The 22,207-nt window shown below is 45.5% G+C and overlaps 1 protein-coding gene across 1 annotated transcript in view; it reads left to right on the forward strand.

Moving 5' to 3' along the window:
* Positions 1-22,207, forward strand: part of MALRD1 (MAM and LDL receptor class A domain containing 1) — a 1,363,691-nt gene that overhangs the window by 1,186,995 nt on the left and 154,489 nt on the right. The window contains exon 32 of the mRNA XM_063925153.1: positions 17,842-18,111. Within this exon, the coding sequence (XP_063781223.1) occupies positions 17,842-18,111 (270 nt within the window). The remainder of the gene's footprint in view (positions 1-17,841; positions 18,112-22,207) is intronic.

Raw genomic sequence — 22,207 nt, forward strand, 5'->3', positions numbered from 1 at the left:
CAGTAACAGTTATACAGCAAATGGTGTCAGACCAGGTTAACGAGGAGGGTGAAAGGTACAGTATGTAGATGTATAAAAACAGTTGTTCTGGAATCTCAGTCAGGACACATGGGGACACAGACATATGACTGTGTGTGTGTGTGTGTGTGTGTGTGTGTGTGTGTGTGTGTGTGTGTGTGCGCGCGCGCGGTGCAAACATCTCTTTAAAAGCAAAGTTAAGAGTGATTACTGTGTAGAATTGTATCACACTGTAACGAGCAGAATACTCATAGTAGTGCAATCTCTTCTCTTCCAGTTTTAGCTGTAGGGTGTTATGTGGTAATGCAGAGCCTTTGGAACGTACAAACAATGCTCTAAGAGAATCAGACATCAATGCAAACACATTTTCTGCCTTAGGATTTTTTGTGCACTTTTTCGACAGCATTTCAGGTTTCGAGTTGTGTGTGGTTTTACTTTGGAATTACTGATTTGCGGAATGTGTTAACCATGACTGTACCATGGCGCTCTGAGCTATGTATATTTCAATGTAGCTCATTCTCAGCAGTTCCCATTAATCTTCCTTATTCCTGTTATAGCAGCACATAGCAGCAAACTGTACAGCAAGAAAAACGGGTCTTCTGGATAACCGCCGACGCACCATTATAGGCAATCAATAATAAATACAGAGATGTACAGTAAATATGTGTATAAATGAGTGTAGGCCACCACATCGTAACCATTACAGACATGTACATAACATTATATTCAGTAGAAAAAACTATGGGGGTCATTCCAACCTGATCGCTTGCTGCAGTTTGTCGCAGCGCAGCGATCGGGTCGGAACTGCGCCGGCGCCGCAGTGCACCGGCACATGGCAGTCGTCGGTGCCCAGCGATCACCTCTGAGACAGAGGCGGTCGCTGGGCGGGAGGGGGCTGAACGGCGGCGTTAAGACAACGTTTAGTAGGCGCGGTCTGGCCAACGCAGGCGTGGCCGGACAGTTGGGGGGGGCGTGGCGCGGCAGCTGCGTGACGTATCACGCAGCTGCTACGGCCAGCGGCAGGGAGACCCAACTCCCGGCCAGCCGCAGGAGCTGCGCTGGCCGGGAGTTACTCCACAGATACAAAGGCATCGCCTCTGTGCGAAGCTTTTGTATTTGTGCGGGGGAACCACCGCTCCTGCAGCCTAACCCTAACTGTCCCCTCCCACAGCCTAATACTGCAAGGGGGCCACACCTTAACCCAAACCTCCCACACCCCTGCAGCCTAATCCTAAACCCAACTCCTAGTGCCTAACACTAACCCCACTACTAACCGGTGGGATTCATCAATATTCTGACCTTCGGGATTCCGCTGACGGTATTCTGACTGTTGGGATCCCAACTGCCGTGATCCTGACCGCATCCCATTATAACCCACAGCAAGGTCATAAATAATATTTTCTCTGACGTCCTAGTGGATGCTGGGAACTCCGTAAGGACCATGGGGGGATAGCGGCTCCGCAGGAGACTGGGCACAAAAGTAAAAGCTTTAGGACTACCTGGTGTGCACTGGCTCCTCCCCCTATGACCCTCCTCCAAGCCTCAGTTGGATTTTTGTGCCCGGCCGAGAAGGGTGCACACTAGGGGCTCTCCTGAGCTTCTTAGTGAAAAGTTTAGTTTTAGGTTTTTTATTTTCAGTGAGACCTGCTGGCAACAGGCTCACTGCATCGAGGGACTAAGGGGAGAAGAAGCGAACTCACCTGCGTGCAGAGTGGATTGGGCTTCTTAGGCTACTGGACACCATTAGCTCCAGAGGGACCGAACACAGGCCCAGCCTCGGAGCTCGGTCCCGGAGCCGCGCCGCCGGCCCCCTTACAGAGCCAGAAGCAAGAAAAGGTCCGGAAAAATCGGCGGCAGAAGACATCAGTCTTCAACAAGGTAGCGCACAGCACTGCAGCTGTGCGCCATTGTTACTCAGGCACACTTCACACTCCGGTCACTGAGGGTGCAGGGCGCTAGGGGGGGGCGCCCTGAGCAGCAATGTAAAACACCTTGGCTGGCATAAATACACCACATATAACCCCCAGGGCTATATGGGTGTATTTTAACCCCTGCCAGAATTACCAAAAAAGCGGGAGAAAAGGCCGCCGAGAAGGGGGCGGAGCCTATCTCCTCAGCACACGGGCGCCATTTTCCATCACAGCTCCGCTGGAAGGACGTCTCCCTGACTCTCCCCTGCAGTCCTGCACTACAGAAAAGGATAAAAAAGAGAGGGGGGGCACTAATTTGGCACAGTTTTATATTAACAGCAGCTATAAAGGAAAAGCACACTTGATAGTGGTATTCCTGTATATATATAGCGCTCTGGTGTGTGCTGGCATACTCTCCCTCTGTCTCCCCAAAGGGCTAGTGGGGTCCTGTCCTCTATCAGAGCATTCCCTGTGTGTGTGCGGTGTGTCGGTACGATTGTGTCGACATGTTTGAGGAGGAAAATGAGATGGAAGCGGACCAATTGCCTATTATACAGTTGTCACCCCCTAGGGAGTCGACCCCTGAGTGGATGAGCTTGTGGAAGGAACTGCGTGACAGTGTCAGCTCCTTACGACAGACAGTTGACGACATGAGACAGCCGGCTAATCAGCTTGTGCCTGTCCAGGGGTCTCAAACGCCATCAGGGGCTTTAAAACGCCCGTTACCTCAAATGGCAGACACAGACACGGATACTGACTCCAGTGTCGATGATGAGGAGACAAACGTGGCTTCCACTAGGGCCACACGTTACATGATTGAAGCAATGAAAAATGTATTGCATATATCTGATAATACAAGTACCACTAAGAAGGGTATTATGTTTGGTGAGAAAAAACTGCCTGTAATTTTTCCTGTATCCGAGGAATTAAATGAAGTGTGTGATGAGGCGTGGGTTTCCCCCGATAAAAAAACTGATAATTCCTAAAAGGTTATTGGCATCGTACCCTTTCCCGCCAGAGGATAGGGCACGTTGGGAAACACCCCCTAGGGTGGATAAAGCGCTCACACGCTTGTCTAAACAGGTAGCACTACCCTCTCCTGATACGGCCGCCCTAAAGGAACCTGCCGATAGAAAGCTGGAGAATATCCTAAAATGTATATACTCTCACACGGGTGTTATACTGCGACCAGCAATAGCCTCAGCCTGGATGTGCAGTGCGGGCCTGGCGTGGTCGGATTCCCTGACTGAAAATATTGATACCCTTGATAGGGACAGTATATTATTGACTATAGAGCATTTGAAGGATGCATTTCTATATATGCGTGATGCACAGAGGGATATTTGCCGACTGGCATCAAGAGTTAACGCGCTGTCCATTTCTGCAAGAAGAGGTTTATGGACGCGGCAGTGGTCAGGTGATGCGGATTCTAAAAGGCACATGGAAGTATTGCCTTATAAGGGGGAGGAGTTATTTGGGGTAGGTCTATCAGACCTGGTAGCCACGGCAACTGCTGGAAAATCCACATTTTTACCCCAGGTAGCTTCTCAACCTAAGAAGACGCCATACTATCAGGCGCAGTCCTTTCGGCCCCATAAGGGCAAGCGGGCAAAAGGCGCCTCATTTCTGCCCCGTGGCAGAGGGAGAGGAAAAAGGCTGCAACAAACAGCCAGTTCCCAGGAACAAAAGCCCTCTCCCGCCTCCGCAAAGTCCTCAGCATGACGCTGGGGCTTTACAAGCGGACTCAGGCACGGTGGGGGCCCGTCTCAAGAAGTTCAGTGCGCAGTGGGCCCACTCGCAAGTGGACCCCTGGATCCTTCAGGTGGTATCTCAGGGGTACAAATTGGAATTCGAGACGTCTCCCCCTCGCCGTTTTCTAAAGTCTGCTTTACCGACGTCTCCCTTAGACAGGGAGGCAGTATTGGAAGCCATTCACAAGCTGTATTCCCAGCAGGTGATAATCAAGGTACCCCTCCTACAACAGGGAAAGGGGTACTATTCCACACTATTTGTGGTACCGAAGCCGGACGGCTCGGTGAGACCAATTTTAAACCTGAAATCCTTGAACACTTACATACAAAGGTTCAAATTCAAGATGGAGTCACTCAGAGCAGTGATTGCAAACCTGGAAGAAGGGGACTATATGGTGTCTCTGGACATCAAAGATGCTTACCTACACGTCCCAATTTATCCTTCTCACCAAGGGTACCTCAGGTTTGTGGTACAGAACTGTCACTATCAGTTTCAGACGCTGCCGTTTGGATTGTCCACGGCACCCCGGGTCTTTACCAAGGTAATGGCCGAAATGATGATACTCCTTCGAAGGAAGGGAGTTTTAGTTATCCCTTACTTGGACGATCTCCTGATAAGGGCAAGATCCAGGGAACAGTTGGAAGTCGGGGTAGCACTATCTCAGATAGTGCTGCGCCAGCACGGTTGGATTCTCAATATTCCAAAATCGCAGCTGATCCCGACGACACGACTTCTATTCCTAGGGATGATCCTGGACACAGTCCAGAAAAAGGTGTTTCTCCCGGAGGAGAAAGCCAGGGAGTTATCCGAACTAGTCAGAAAGCTCCTAAAACCAGGCCAAGTCTCAGTGCATCAATGCACAAGGGTTCTGGGAAAAATGGTGGCTTCTTACGAAGCAATCCCATTCGGCAGATTCCACGCAAGAACCTTCCAGTGGGATCTGCTAGACAAATGGTCCGGGTCGCATCTTCAGATGCATCAGCGGATAATCTTGTCTCCAAGGACAAGAGTGTCTCTCCTGTGGTGGTTGCAGAGTGCTCATTTTCTAGAGGGCCGCAGATTCGGCATTCAGGACTGGGTCCTGGTGACCACGGATGCCAGCCTGAGAGGCTGGGGAGCAGTCACACAGCGAAGAAATTTCCAAGGCTTGTGGTCAAGCCTGGAGACATCACTTCACATAAATATCCTGGAGCTAAGAGCCATCTACAATGCTCTGAGCCTAGCAAGACCTCTGCTTCAAGGTCAGCCGGTGCTGATCCAGTCGGACAACATCACGGCAGTCGCCCACGTAAACAGACAAGGCGGCACAAGAAGCAGGAGGGCAATGACAGAAGTTGCAAGGATTCTTCGCTGGGCAGAAAATCATATGATAGCACTGTCAGCAGTGTTCATTCCGGGAGTGGACAACTGGGAAGCAGACTTCCTCAGCAGACACGACCTCCACCCGGGGGAGTGGGGACTTCACCCAGAAGTCTTCCACATGATTGTGAACCGTTGGGAAAAACCAAAGGTGGACATGATGGCGTCCCGCCTCAACAAAAAACTAGACAGGTATTGCGCCAGGTCGAGGGACCCTCAGGCAATAGCTGTGGACGCTCTGGTAACACCATGGGTGTACCAGTCAGTGTATGTGTTCCCTCCTCTGCCTCTCATACCCAAGGTACTGAGGATCATAAGAAGGAGAGGAGTAAGGACTATACTCGTGGCTCCGGATTGGCCAAGAAGGACTTGGTACCCGGAACTTCAAGAGATGCTCACAGAGGACCCGTGGCCTCTACCTCTAAGAAAGGACCTGCTCCAGCAGGGACCCTGTCTGTTCCAAGACTTACCGCGGCTGCGTTTGACGGCATGGCGGTTGAACGCCGGATCCTGAAGGAAAAAGGCATTCCGGATGAAGTCATCCCTACCCTGATCAAAGCCAGGAAGGATGTAACCGTACAACATTATCACCGTATTTGGCGTAAATATGTTGCGTGGTGCGAGGCCAGGAAGGCCCCTACAGAGGAATTTCAACTGGGTCGTTTCCTGCATTTCCTGCAAACAGGACTGTCTATGGGCCTAAAATTAGGGTCCATTAAGGTTCAAATTTCGGCCCTGTCGATTTTCTTCCAAAAAGAACTGGCTTCAGTTCCTGAAGTACAGACGTTTGTCAAGGGGGTACTGCATATACAACCTCCTTTTGTGCCTCCAGTGGCACCTTGGGATCTCAATGTAGTTTTGGGATTCCTAAAATCACATTGGTTTGAACCACTTTCCACTGTGGACTTAAAATATCTCACATGGAAGGTGGTAATGCTGTTAGCCCTGGCTTCAGCCAGGCGTGTCTCAGAATTGGCGGCTTTATCCTATAAAAGCCCTTACCTAATTTTTCATACGGACAGGGCAGAATTGAGGACTCGTCCTCAATTTCTCCCTAAGGTGGTTTCAGCATTTCACTTGAACCAGCCTATTGTGGTGCCTGCGGCTACTAGGGACTTGGAGGACTCCAAGTTGCTGGACGTAGTCAGGGCCCTGAAAATATATGTTTCCAGGACGGCTGGAGTCAGAAAATCTGACTCGCTGTTTATCCTGTATGCACCCAACAAGCTGGGTGCTCCTGCTTCTTAAACAGACTATTGCTCGTTGGATTTGTAGTACAATTCAGCTTGCACATTCTGTGGCAGGCCTGCCACAGCCAAAATCTGTAAAAGCCCATTCCACAAGGAAAGTGGGCTCATCTTGGGCGGCTGCCCGAGGGGTCTCGGCTTTACAACTTTGCCGAGCAGCTACTTGGTCAGGGGCAAACACGTTTGCTAAATTCTACAAATTTGATACCCTGGCTGAGGAGGACCTGGAGTTCTCTCATTCGGTGCTGCAGAGTCATCCGCACTCTCCCGCCCGTTTGGGAGCTTTGGTATAATCCCCATGGTCCTTACGGAGTTCCCAGTATCCACTAGGACGTCAGAGAAAATAAGAATTTACTTACCGATAATTCTATTTCTCGTAGTCCGTAGTGGATGCTGGGCGCCCATCCCAAGTGCGGATTGTCTGCAATACTTGTACATAGTTATTGTTACAAAAATCGGGTTATTATTGTTGTGAGCCATCTTTTCAGAGGCTCCTCTGTTATCATGCTGTTAACTGGGTTCAGATCACAGGTTGTACGGTGTGATTGGTGTGGCTGGTATGAGTCTTACCCGGGATTCAATATCCTTCCTTATTGTGTACGCTTGTCCGGGCACAGTATCCTAACTGAGGCTTGGAGGAGGGTCATAGGGTGAGGAGCCAGTGCACACCAGGTAGTCCTAAAGCTTTTACTTTTGTGCCCAGTCTCCTGCGGAGCCGCTATCCCCCCATGGTCCTTACGGAGTTCCTAGCATCCACTACGGACTACGAGAAATAGAATTATCGGTAAGTAAATTCTTATTATAACCCACAGCAAGGTCATAAATAATAATAGAATTCCACAGCCCTCAAACGTCATTAAAATGTATTGCTTTATATTTGAGTACAAACATTTATCTGTATTGGGTCACCATAGTACAAGTGAGAAGTATAGAGTTTTCTTTATGATAAAGCCACACTGTAGAAATGAAACAGCCGCCCAGCAGCGGGCATAAAATGTGCAGAGATTTATGGAATTCAGTAAGTTGGTGTGAACTTGGCCCTCTTTCACAGTGCACTATTCCAGGTGTCTATTGGGGGAATGCATCAAGCCTTCTAAAGAGTGGCCAAGTGGAGAGGTTGCTCCTAGTAGCCAATCAGTTGCCAGCTATCATGTATGCAGTACATTCTATAAATTGATAGTAGGAGCTTATTGCTGGTTATGAACTACATCTCCACTCTGTAGAAGGTAGGTCTCTCCACAAATCAAGTCACACTTCTAACTTGTTGAAGCACCTCTCAAGGGACTAATTGGGACATGTACTAAGCAGTGATAATCGTGGAGAAATTAGCCAGTGGAGAAGTTGCCCATGGCAACCAATCAGCTGCTCTGTATAATTTTAAAGTATGCAAATTATAAATGTTACTTCAATGGTGATTGGTTGCCATGGGTAACTTCTCCACTGGCTCATTTCTCCACACTTTTCACTGCTTAGTACATATTCCCCTTAATACTGTCCGAACATTGAAGAGCACTGGAAATACCATAAAATAATTGACTGTGTGTCTCTGTGATCTACCAGTTGAATGTACAAAGACAACAAATATCATTCTTTGTATGAAATTTGTTTTTGCCTAAATCCACTCCCGGTAGCACGTCCGGCAAGACTCAGAGACAAGGGTTTATATGCTTGTAAATAACCCTTCTGGTGAGTAGATATAAGCTAATACTTGTGCATCATCTTAACGTATTTTATCTACAGGTATTGTGATCTTGACAAAGTTTTAATATGGTGCTCTCTTACCAAGGTGATTGTAGACGTCCTACAAGATGTTGTAGGGTATCAGTGATGTATTAACAGTTCAATTCTTCTATGTGACGTTCTCAGTGAAATTATTAATTATATTATTTGTTTTGTAATTTTATGAATGATTCCTGGATTCTTTTTGTGCACTCGTTATGACCAGATTTCCCTAACAACATACAGTACCTATAGCGGTGCTTGGAACATTTTTATTTTTCTTCCTTTTCTATTCAGTCCCTAGAAGCGGAGCTGTATAAAGGCTTTGGGGGGCCCAGGGCACTTAAGACAAGGCGTCCCTGTGGTATAAAATTAAGAGCATGGTGACATCAAATAAAGTAGCCGGAATTCCTGGAAAGCGGGCAAGGAGTTTCATGCCTCCTATAACCCTATGTGAAAAAGACATATGAAAAAAAAAAAAAAAAAGGCAGTAAAGGAATTACGCATGCAATCTGTCCTCCCATCCACTACTGTACGTCATCTGTGGTCATACCCCTGATTCCCTGCTGATTATGTCTTGCTCTTCACCCAACGGTTGTCTTCTACTGCTCTGCTTGTTATTACTTTGGTTTTGCAGTGCTACTACTACTTCTCCATGCTATTCCCCCTCTGCCCCTTTCACTTACCTTGAACACACTGTGGGAGCAGTAATTGTAAGATATATGATGTCTTGTGCTCTTCCTGAGGGGGTGACATTTCATCTGGTCTTCTTCCAGCTGCAGTAGAAGAGCTGGATCATGCAGCATATCAGTGTCACTTTTAGGCTGGGAGTGTGGCACAATTACATCACTGTGCAGTAATTGAGAGCTGCTGCATCACCTAGTCTATAAAATGGCAGCATCTTATCGATTGGTACTTTATCTCTCTTCACTTTATCTCTCTCCAAACTTTGAGAAAGCTCACCTATAGTCTAGTGTGGGGACTCTGTTGCTGGCAGAGGACTATACAACACACACACTAACAAGAGCTAAGCACCTGGTCTTTGGGCAACTGGGATAAGGGGACATGGGTCACCCCCCTTACACATGCCCACAGTAGAAATCCCCATCCCCCTTACACACGGGGTGAATCCACTGTGAAACTAATGAAGCTCTAGCTAATGCTTGAGGGGGCCCTGAAGCAACTTTTTTCACATTAGTAGTGGTCAGGGCAGCCATCAAGGCTGGGACTTCAGTCCTAGGCCCAGACACAAAGGGGGCCTGCCTCCTCAGCTGCATTGTCATCTCAGGTACAACTATATAAAAATGTCCAAAACAAAATGGCTGCTGCCATGGAGGAGACTGAAAAATGGCAATATGGAGCAACAAATACATAGGAACACAAGGAAGCATAACATTTACCAATTGTCATAGAGAAGGCAACATTATGTTTGCAGTACCACAAGACCATCTAGCAAGTCACCGGGAAATTCTGGCTGACAGCTGTGAGGTAAGTCAGGGCTAGGGTGTATATCTGTGAGAGTGAAGTGGCTGGGGCAGGGTCTACAAGCGGCCCTCCAGCTGTTGAAGAACTACACATCCCAGCATGCTCTGCCATAGTTTTACTATTTGGCCATGGTAAAAAACGTGCATGGCATGCTGGAATGTGTTGTTCTACAACAGCTGGAGGGCCGCTTGTTGCCCACCCATGATATAAATTGTGTGTGAGGGGGAGGCTGATGGGGCAGTACTGGGGAATATGTGTGAGAGGAATGTGACTAGGGCAGGGCTGGGTGTATGTGTGTGAGAGGGAAGTGGTTGGGGTATGTGTGTGTGTGTGTGTGTGTGTGTGTGTGTGTGTGTGAGGTGGAGCTGCCATGATGGTATGTATGTATCATGTTGATGTGGCTGAGGTGGTACTAGGGTAGCATATAATGTATATGACAGGTTATAGTAACACTCACCCCCATCCACAGACTTTGAAAAAAAATTTAAACTAGTTTACACAAACTGATGCCCCTCCCCCACTATAGCTTTACCCATATCATCCACAGCTTCACTTCCCACGGAGCCCTTTCTCTTTTGTCAGTCTCGGGCCCCACAAATTCTGATGGCAGCCCTGGTAGCGGTGCGCCTGGTAGAGACGTTGCCGGTCGTACTGCTACTATTCTACATTGCAGCAAGTGGTACACAGCAGTGGGCAGTGGCACACACAGTCACAAAGGAGATCACAGGTGGATGCGGCCGTATCCATCCACAGGGCATATGCGCTATGTGCCACCCACTGTCTGCACCAGCATAGTAACAGGCCCGAGGATACTATGGTAATGGGGATAAAGCCCAAATATATTGCTTAACGTGTGCTCTACTGGCTTCTTGGAAGTATGTCAAATATTGGAAACTGAATAGAATTTTCAGTTAAAACTTAATTATACTGATAACTACAACTATCATTTTAATAAATTAAAACATCTGTATTAGTATGTGCAAGTATAACATCCAGCTATAACAAAACAAAAATAAAAAAGAAAGAAAGGACAGGTGGGAAAGGTACATCTAGCTAAAGTTCTAGTTAAAGTTAAAACATGTAATCTTGCACTCACTCTCCAAATCTCTTTGCAGTCACTTCTATTGATTTTGTGCTGTAGAGTTTTTTGCTTGAGGCTCATGGCCTTGATAGCCTTCTTCAACATCTGAACAAATCTTTCAGCTATGCCATTGGCATCTGGGTGGTATGGTGCTGAAGTGAAGTGCTTTATACCATTAGTTTTCAAATCTCTGGAACGCTTCTGAAATCAGCTAATATCTAAAATGTCAAATAGCAGCAGTTTTCTTATCATCTTGTGGGCTTCAAGCTACAGTACTTGGAATGTGTACCCACCATAATCAGAAACATATGATCCGTGAATGGACCCATGAAACTAATATGAGCTCACTATGAGGAAGAAGACCATTCCCATTGCAGTACAGACGAGACGGAGGTGCATTTTTTACAATATTTTGGCATCCTTCACAGTCTTTACTTATTCAATCGATATGACCACTGTTTCCAGGCCACTGATACATAACTTTTAAAACATTCATTTTACCTGTATCAAGGTGGACTTCATGTTATTTGTTTTCCAATAATATTTTACAAAGCATGGAAGGTGATATTACTTTAGAATCATACATTACCATTCTAATTGTAAAGCGCAACGGAATTTGGTGCTATAAGAAACTGTTAATGAATAAATAATTCCTTGACATACAGAGTTTTGATATCTTCTTGATGAGAAACCAGGCTACAAAGAGGGGTGGGGGGGGAGATTTGACCTGGGTGCTGCATTAGTCCAATAGATATAAAGAAATGTATAGGAAAGTGCAGTACTATTGGGACCAGAGATAAGAGTTACTACAATGCTGTCAGTCTATACGGGACAGTCACTTGTCTTCCTTCGCTATAGAATACCAAGAGTAGAATGTGTTGGCCAACCTTAAACTGTAATATAATAAACTGTAGAGAATTCTGGATCATTAATTGTTTCCTGGTTGATGACCACATTAGCTGTTGCAAATTACTCTCCCAATATGGGCCCTCATTCCGAGTCGTTCGCTCGGTATTTTTCATCGCATCGCAATGAAAATCCGCTTAGTACGCATGCGCAATATTCGCACTGCGACTGCGCCAAGTAATTTAACAATGAAGATAGTATTTTTACTCACGGCTTTTTCATCGCTCCGGCGATCGTAATGTGATTGACAGGAAATGGGTGTTACTGGGCGGAAACACGGCGTTTTATGGGCGTGCGGATAAAAACGCTACCGTTTCCGGAAAAAACGCAGGAGTGGCTGGAGAAACGGGGGAGTGTCTGAGTGAACGCTGGGTGTGTTTGTGACGTCAAACCAGGAACGACAAGCACTGAACTGATCGCACAGGCAGAGTAAGGTTGAAGTTACTCAGAAACTGCAAAGTAGTTTGTAATCGCAATATTGCGAATACATCGGTCGCAATTTTAAGAAGCTAAGATTCACTCCCAGTAGGCGTAGGCTTAGCGTGTGTAACTCTGCTAAATTCGCCTTGCGACCGATCAACTCGGAATGAGGGCCATTGAGTGATTCATGCCTTCTCAGTCCTGTTGTACAGACTCACTAACATCTTGCAGAAGGGATCATAACTATCAACATTGCCGTGACGTTTTATCCCCTTAAATTCATTCTCAGAAGGGTGAGCTCCCAAGAATAATGGCCATTTTCATAATCTGGCAACCATCATAGTAGGTACTGTACTACTTACGTAATTCTAGAAACAAGCAGCTGTGTTTCTATGAAAGTGGACCTCTGGTGGAATTTCCTAACTCCCTATGCAGGACTTAAAACTTTACAAGCACTTTCTGCAAATTTATGTTCTACCACTGTTAAGAATCTCGATGCAAATACATTAGTCACTTGCTGGTATCCGACAGATTATGTGTCTGAAGACCTTGTTTGACGGGATTAATTTCTTTGCTCTTGACAAGACTTTTCACAAATTGTAGACCATCTCCTTGGTGCTCCCTTGTAGAAGAGCGCATTCAACTTGTGCAGACCTTTCTTGTCAATTACAAGTCCAGAGTAGGAATTTTCTTCTTTAACCACTTGCCTAGCACTAACATAGTAGTAACATAGGGGTATATGCAATTGCAGTCGAATTCCCAAAAATGTCGAAAAACGGGGCATTTTCGCCCAAAAAAAATATTCGACAATGCAATTCAGTACTTTTCGTCAAAAAAACGGACTTTCAAACTTCGACTTTTTGAAATTCGACATTTGTCAAATTCGACATTTCTGCAATGGTACAAATGCGGCAATTCGACAAAAGTATATTCAATTGAAGATTGTAAATTCGACAAGAGTGCTTTTAGACAGTAAATTCGTCATTTTCAATCCGCCACACTTTGCTGGCGGAATCTAATAAAAAAATGTAAAAACATGTTATTTGTGTTTGTTTTTTTTAATTGGTAATGGCATATCTATTTATATTAGAAGGGATTAGGTACTTGGTTTGTCTATTTTGGAGGCACAAGTATTATTTATATATTTTAAAAAAAATATATATATATATTTTTTTTTTTAATGGAATGGTAAAAATCAGAAAAAAAAATGCGTGGGGTCCCCCCTCCTAAGCATAACCAGCCTCGGGCTCTTCGAGCCGGTCCTGGTTCTAAAAATCCGGGGGGGAAACTGACATGGGATCCCCCGTATTTTTAAAACCAGCACCGGGCTCTGCGCCTGGTGCTGGTGCAAAAAATATGGGGGACAAAAAGCGTAGGGGTCCCCCGTATTTTTAACACCAGCATCGGGCTCCACTAGCTGGGTAGATAATGCCATAGCCGGGGGTCACTTTTATACAGCGCCCTGTGGCCGTGGCATTAAATACGCAACTAGTCACCCCTGGCCGGGGTACCCTGGAAGAGTGGGGACCCCTTAAATCAAGGGGTCCCCCCCTCCAGCCACCCAAGGGCCAGGGGGGTGAAGCCAGAGGCTGTCCCCCCCAATCCAAGGGCTGCGGATGGGGGGCTGATAGCCTTTTGAAAAAATGAAAGAATATTGTTTTTTTCCAGTAGTACTACAAGTCCCAGCAAGCCTCCCCCGCAAGCTGGTACTTGGAGAACCACAAGTACCAGCATGCGGGAGAAAAATGGGCCCGTTGGTACCTGTAGTTCTACTGGAAAAAAAATACCAAAATAAAAACAGGACACGCACACCGTGAGAGTAAAACTTTATTTCACACATGTCGACACACACATACTTACCTATGTTCACACGCCGACCTCTGTCCACTTGTCCAAGTAGAATCCACGGTGTACCGGAAAATAAAATTATACTCACCTGATCCAGTGTCCTGTGTCCTTTTGGTCGGGGAAAGAGGTCCCATGTGTAAACATGGGACCCCTTTCAGTCCGCCTGGTCCGGGTGTTCGTTTTTTTTTTTTTTTTGCCAAGTACGTGGATTATAATCTGGACACTGGATCAGGTGAGTATAATTTTATTCACAGGTACCCCGGATCGTCGGAGACGTGCCAGACGGCGGGTCAACATAGGTAAGTATGTGTGTGTCGGCAGGTGTGAAATAAAGTTTTACTTTCACGGTGTGTGTCTCCTGTTTTTATTTGGGTATTTTTTTCCAGTAGAACTACAGGTACCAGCGGGCCCATTTTTCTCCCGCATGCTGGTACTTGTGGTTCTCCAAGTACCATCTTGCGGGGGAGGCTTGCTGGGACTTGTAGTACTACTGGAAAAAACAATATTCATTTTTTCAAAAGGCTATCAACCCCCCATCCGCAGCCCTTGGATGGGGGGGACAGCCTCGGGCTTCACCCCTGGCCATTGGGTGGCTGGAGGGGGGGACCCCTTGATTGAAGGGGTCCCCACTCCTCCAGGGTACCCCGGCCAGGGGTGACTAGTTGCGTATTTAATGCCACGGCCGCAGGGCACTGTATAAAAGTGACCCCCGGCTGTGGCATTATCTACCCAGCTAGTGGAGCCCGATGCTGGTGTAAAAAATACGGGGGACCCCTACTCTTTTTGTCCCCCTTATTTTTTGCACCAGCACCAGGCGCAGAGCCCGGTGCTGGTTTTAAAAATACGGGGGATCCCCTGTCAGTTTTTCCCCCGGATTTTTAGAACCAGGACCGGCTCGAAGAGCCCGAGGCTGGTTATGCTTGGGAGGGGCAATTTTTTTTCGGGTTTTTTACAGTTTTTTCCCGTTTTTTAAAAATCTAATCAAAATCCGTCAAATCGGCCATTTTTCGACAGCGGGACTGTCGAATCCAATTTTTATTGAATATGTTGAATTCCGGCACCCACTTGCCGGAATTCGACGGTCGAATTGTGTCGAATTAAAAAACGGGCGAAAAATTGCCGCGATTCGCCGGCAATTGCATATACCTAATAGTATCTAAGGTTGAAAAAAGACAATTGTCCATCAAGTTCAACCTATTTGTGGTCTCCTATGCACAATTAATTTGTATAAAATTTTGACTGAAGTTGATGACTGCCATTACGTTTTACCCCTCTAACATATGTGATGTGACAGCAGCCAGGAATATCGCATACGTCCAGTCCACCCATTGCTTCCCCCATTTTAAATGGAGGAAAGCCGTTCAGCACAAGTGCAGAAGGCCTTCCTCTTATTTCCGCATCCACCTGGGAGTGATGCTGCTGTCTCTGATTGCAGGCATTACACCGGAAATCGTGCCCCATAATGCCTTGTGAGTGGCATTCTGGGGGGCATGCGCTGGAACTAAAAGTGCTGCGTGTGCAGAGATGCAGGGGGGGGGGGGTGCATATATTTATATATTTTATTAAAAAGACTGTAAACTTTTTAAAATAAAAAAAGTAAAAATTCTGAGCAGTTTTTCACAACAAAAATTGTCAGATAAGTGGTTTAAGAACTCATTTATCCTGATTGACTCTAAACCCATGTTCACAGATTCTTGTCAGAAAATGTTTAAGATTTTTTAAAGTATGTTTCTCTTATCCTGTTATGATTGTATAATATCATTGATGGAACATTGAACACTAGGTAATCCCTATAACACTTTATCCAAGGCTCTTCACCTAATTGCTGGAGCAGAATTTATACCAAAGACAAGATGGTTACATGAAATTAAATAAGAATAATTAAAGACAGGTGCAAATACACAGTCCTGCAAAATTGGGGTCCTTGAAATTTGTCTGCAATGTGATGACTAATTCTTATGGGTTATGGCATACTGATTTCAAATATGACCACCAAATTTCTCTATCGCGCAACGGTTTTTCACAAAGTTAATTTAGAAAATATGGGAAAATTGCATAATAATATGTTTTCTCCTTTTGGTACTGTTTCTCTCAGTGCCGTAACTAGAACTTTGTGCAAGAAACGGCATCGGCGCAGGCGCATGTCAATATTATAGGAGCATGGCTTCATGGGGAAGGGGTGTGGCCACAAAATTATACCAATTCATATTACAGTGCACAGTAGTCTCCATTATTCAAATTATGCCGCACGGTATCACCACTACACCAGGTAGAGCCCCCTTTTTACACATTACGGCAGACAGAGTCCACCTTTTTACACATTATGGCGGACAGATTCCCCTTTTTACATATTACGACAGGCAAAGTCCCCTTTTTACACATTATGGCAGACAGCGTCCCCTTTTTACACATTGCGACAGGCAGAGTCCTCGTTTTATACATTACAGCAGACAGCGTTACTTTTTACACATTACGGCAGACAGCGTTCCTTTTTACACATCACGGCAGACAGAGTTCACCTTTCACACATTACAGCAGAAAGCGTCCCCTTTTTACACATTACGACAGGCAGAGTTCCCTTTTTACACATTACGGCAGACAGCGCCCCTTTTTACACATTACGGTAGAGAGAGTCCATCTTTTACACATTACGGCAGACAGCGTCCCCATTTTACACATTACGGAAGACAGCGTCCCCTTTTTACACAGTACGACAGGCAGAGTCCCCATTTTACACATTACGGCAGACAGCGTTCCTTTTTACACATTACGGCAGACAGCGTTCTTTTTTACACATTACGGCAGACAGAGTTCACCTTTCACACATTACAGCAGAAAGCGTCCCCTTTTTACACATTACGACAGGCAGAGTCCCCTTTTTACACATTACGGCAGACAGCGCCCCCTTTTTACACATTACGGTAGAGAGAGTCCATCTTTTACACATTACGGCAGACAGCGTCCCTATTTTACACATTACGGAAGACAGAGTCCTCTTTTTACACAGTACGACAGGCAGAGTCCCCATTTTACACATTACGGCAGACAGCGTTCTTTTTTTACACATTATGGCAGACAGAGTTCACCTTTTACACATTACAGCAGAAAGCGTCCCCTTTTTACACATTACGGCAGACAGCGTCCCCTTTTTACACATTACGGCAGACAGCGTCCACTTTTTACATATTATGACAGACAGCGTCCCCTTTTTACATATTACGACAGATACTGTAGAATAGATAGATAGACAGATAGATAGAAAGAATAGATGATACTTACTGTCTCTCCGCTGGCTCAGGCAGTCAGGCTCCTCGGTGCAGCAGCTGCTGGCAGATCCCGGGCAGGGGAGAAGGTGGAAGAGGGAGGGGGGCTCGGGAGCCACGGCAGCACACTGTAATTGGGGGCGGCGCCGCTGCAGCTCTCCCTCTCCTTCCACATTGGCTGGCCGCCGCCACTGTGAATGCTGGGATAACGAAAGTGCATCCCCGCCAACAATTACAGTGCACTGCTGCGGCTCCCGAGTCCCCCTCCTTCCTCCTCCTTCTTCCCTGCTCCCGGAGCCGCTGCTCCTCTCAAGCTGCTTGTAATGAGTCAGTTTGACTCATTATAATGCGGCCAGTTGCACCCTCGGGGCGACTGCGCTGTGTGCCAGGCACACCTGGCACACACGTAGTTACGGCCCTGATTTCTCTTATAGACAGCTTGTGGCTCTTCTCTGTGCAGCATCCAACTGTAGTCTGCAATCATGTTAATGTTCCACCTTCCCTGGCTGCTGCGTTCCATCTCCTTGATATGGAGTATGTATGTGTGTGTCATCATAACAAGCATTACTGACATGTTATGCTATGCCATTTCAACTCTTTGCATTATGTAAGAATCTTAACCTACTGTGTATTCGCTGTGGTAGGAGTCTTTAGCCCATTGTGATGGAGGCAGGTAGAAATCTTCCATTAAGCTTTAGTTGTTAACAAAACTGAAGTGTAAATTCAGATTAAGACATTTCATGTGTCATATATAAACAAATAACAGTAAATATTAATATAATCTGGATTTGAGGTTTCATAACTTTAAACTTTCTATGCTATTTTCATTTCAGGACCATCAATGCCAATCCCTTCATGCCCTCAGGATTTTTTCACTTGCATATATGAAAAAGAGTGTGTTCCCTTATCTGCAACATGTAATGGAACAGAGGAATGCAAAGATGGTACAGATGAAATCTTCTGCCCTTCCCTGGTTCCTAGCTCAACTCCTGAAACGCTCTGCAAAAGGACAGAATTTCAGTGTCTCGATAAATGTATCCCATTAATGATGCGGTGTGACGGCGTGATAGATTGTCTGCTTGGGGACGATGAAAATAATTGCAGTAAGTTGCCATCAATGAACAAAACTTATATAGCTTGTTACATAATGCAACCTCACTGTCTTTGAACGCAATCGAACATCATGGAATTGTAGAAAGACTGGTAGAGAGGGACAGTCTACAAACTACCTGCCATCACTTTGTTTACTCTCTATACTAGTATTTTGGTGAGCAGTTTGTAGACTGTACTTTTCAATGGTGTCTCACCTGTTCTTACCGCTCAATTTAGCACTGTTGCTGATGATCTGTAAGTTGGGCGAAGTGGAAACTGGCCCCTAAGCCTCTGGATCCAACAGCAACTGTATCTAATGTACCACTAAAGTTACACCCCAATGCTTCAAATAACCAAGCAACCTGCTCTGGAAAATATTGGATAACTTATATTTCTAAAACAGTATAGTGTTTATAGACAATTACACTTTTTAAAAACTTTTTTGAAACCGATTTGAGAACCCCTGATAAAATCATGTCTCCACACAAAGGACTGAGAGTTATACTAGGATAGAACCATCACCCGCCATTTCCTATGTAGTTACAACACTTCAGTACACCAATAGCATTAAGGTGAAATTAAAGATTCTATAATAAAAGCTATGGGACTTTAATGTAATTGCTGCGACTGCTTGACGCAACCTAGTGACATGGCAGCGATTGTGTCGTACTAATACACACTGCTCCGGCTGCTCTGCATTTTGGGTGCTCCTTTCTGGAGTCCCAATTTTAATAGCACAGCACTGAAGAAGGGGAATGAACCAAGTGAAATAGATACTGAACATAGATAACTGAACAAAGTGGTGGTAATGATGCCAATATTGCTGCAACACTTACAGAGGCGAGCTGCTCACACCTACAGATGTGTCCTGCTATGGCTTTCCTTCGTATAACAGCTTGCTGTAGTGGGATCGCGATGCGAACACTCTCAGCTTCTGCTTAGTCCTGGCGGCAAGCCACCCGGAGTGTCCTTGAGATGCTCAGCATCCACTTACTGTGCCTAGTGCCAGCTGCAAGCCACCGGGTGCTGAGCCGTCTGTCCCCCTTGTTCTGGCAGCCCCACTTTCTCGTTACGATATCATGATGTCACAAGATCAGAGGCAGGCTGGCACGTGGCGCATTATTGTCCCATTGTGGACTTCCCATCACTCATAACCATGCATAGCTGCTTACAGCTCCATCTCACCTGGGCATAGTTTATTTAACAGTCAGGGAGATGTATGAACAAAGATCAACAGTAAAATATGTGATGTAACCATTTACCTATTAAAGCTTGAGGGGACCCTTGTGCAGTGGGCCCCCTCCTTTGAGCAGCAGCCCCAGCCCTACATCTTACCTTGCACCAGCAAGCTGGTCCCTCCACATGCAGGGCGCCATCTTCCCAGTGATATTTAGGAAGAACGAGCATGCGCACAAGATAGCAAAGGCGGTGACACAGTCTTGCTGTCACTATGCGGTGCCATCTTCTCAAAAATGTCACTGGAATGATTATGCTGCAGGAGAGGAGGGATCTGCTTCCTGGCGCACGGTAAGATTATGGGTGCCGGGTGTGCAATGCAGGGTCCCCCTGGACCTAAGGCCCCATGTGTACCGCACACCCTGCAGACATAACAAAAATACATATTGGCAGGGCTTAAAATGGTCCTAGAAAGGTGGTGGAACTCATTTGCTCCGCCACCTACCCCATTTTCAATTAGGCAGAGCCAGGATCAGTGCTAGGGTTCTCAGCAACCCCCTGCAAACTATAAATTTGTGCCCTATTTCCCGTAATTATAAAAGGACAGTGGTCTCACAAGGAAGGGGCAGAAATACACAATAGTACCCCCAACTCAAATTACATCACACGTTAGCACAATCTTAATCACATTACACCGCACATAGTGCCCCTGAGTCATATTACACCCCATAGTAGTGCCCCATATTCATGTTACATCACTCAGTAGTGTCCATTGTACACATAATGCCCACAGTAGTACCATTTATACACATCTCCAGCAATTCATTGTCTGTGTCCCTCTAGCAGTTCCTTGCCCTAAGGACCTGACGCAGAGAGAGGTGACACTAGCACCACCTGCATAATATAATGAGCTGGGTGGTCGGGCAGGCTGTTATGTTGGAATTACTGTGCAGGACCAAGGAGGAAGTGGAACTAGTTCTACCTACCATTACAGGTGGTGGAACTCAGTTCCAACCCCCCCCCCCCCCATCCCTCTCCACACACAAACTTTAACCCCTGCATATTGGATGAAAGCTATAGCAACCAATGAGGTGTTTGCTCTCATGTTCATGACATTAGAAAACTTGCACCATCTATTTTGGTCCTACCACAAACTCAGCAACGTGATTTACATGTATTCATGTATAATGTATTTCTGAACGGTTTTTAAGAAGCGTTTATTTGGGGTTTTATTTGTTAAATACTCCATCAAATTCAGATGTCACTTTTCCTAATCTCTACTAAAGCAAAATCGATATTTCTGTGGTCAGACTCCTGTAATGTTCAGCAGCATTCCTAAGTCTGGGTGTCGCATCATGACTACATTTTTACACCACCGTGATTTCACAAAAAGGTTTCAGTATTCTGCTACCATTATCCCCAGGTGACCTTGGGCGATCTTGCATGCTTTCTTTCGAAGCAGATTTTCTTTTCTTTTTTTATGTATTTATTTAGTTAAGAGAATGAAACCAACTGTACTAACACATTAGTTTTAGAGGACAAAAAAGTTGTCTTATAATGATTTCATTGACTTTGAAATGTAATCAGAGAGTTACAAATGTCGCCTTTACTTTGTAGCTGGAAATGCACTTTACTGATAAAATAATCTTTTTAAGGTGATGACTATTTGGAAAATGAAAAAATCTGTTCTTCTGAGATAAAACACAAGGGCTGAGTAAGGGACAAAGAACAAAAGTAAACAACATGTCTAATTTTGATGGGAGGGGGGATCATATCTAACTAGATGCTGAGATCTGAATCTCATCCAAGTTATTTCTGCAGCCAGTGAGATTTTCATGTAAGTGTCGCGGAGGTTATATTGTGGTTTCTGTTCCTACACTTCAAATCCACAATAATAAGAAAAAAAAATGGTAAAATTACAAGATGCCCATCTAGCAGCAAAACAAACAATATGAGCTAAATAATTACTTTTTTTATATTATCATATCTGGACTGAATGAGATCAAATGATACCTGTTATTGGCTCATTGAGAAGAATTAGATGTCAACCTCGAGACTTTCTTGGTTGTCATTCCTAATAGGGAATGCATTGAGTACTTGAGTGTGCATAGCTATCCATCTTTTGCTTTATTAGTTTTATGTAAGATTAAAAACCATTTAATCTTGAGTATGTAAGAATGACAGCGATCGTTCTGAATAGCTAAGCAGCCCAAGATGCAAAGGGGTACAAGTTTCTAAAACTTCTAAAAAGGGAAAGGGCCTCTGTGTTCAGGGTTGGACTAACCCACACGGGTATAGGGGAATCCCTGGTGGACCCCACTGCCCCCGCAAGTGTTCTGGCATTTTATTTACTGCACTTATGCAAAATAAAGGGATAATGGCCACCGCACCATTGTGCCTGTGCATGCACAGCTGCTGACACAGGACTTCGGAGAGGTAGGTATTGAAGGAATAGGTACCACTCTTGTGGGTGAACTGAATTAACCTTGCTGTCTACCGCAGACCATAAAGTTCCCACCATTGACTGCCTCCATTATAGCCTATGCGCCCTGCTTAATTGACAGGTCAGAAGTGCACAGCCAATTAGGAGAGCGCTATGACGTGGCGCTCCCTGATTGTCTGGCAGGTCCCCAACTGACAGAAGTCACAAGGGCTCCCACCATTCGGGGAAAGCATAGATCCCCTTTAGTTGTGAGGACCGGAATTTTTGTATTTTTTTTTTTTTTTAACCCTGTGGATGCCTACATGGAAAGAAGAGGACCGATCTACACAGGATTTTAGGTGAGTATATTGGTTTGTTTTTTACAGGTACCCTAATGGATTCTGCATTGACAAGGGGACAGACGGGCTCCATGGGACACTAGGTAAGTATGTGTGAGTGTGTAAGTGTGTTTTAATAAATATATACTTTCACTGAGTGTGTGCATTGTC

Source organism: Pseudophryne corroboree, chromosome 5, assembly GCF_028390025.1.
Source record: "Pseudophryne corroboree isolate aPseCor3 chromosome 5, aPseCor3.hap2, whole genome shotgun sequence".
NCBI classification, from domain to species: domain Eukaryota; kingdom Metazoa; phylum Chordata; class Amphibia; order Anura; family Myobatrachidae; genus Pseudophryne; species Pseudophryne corroboree.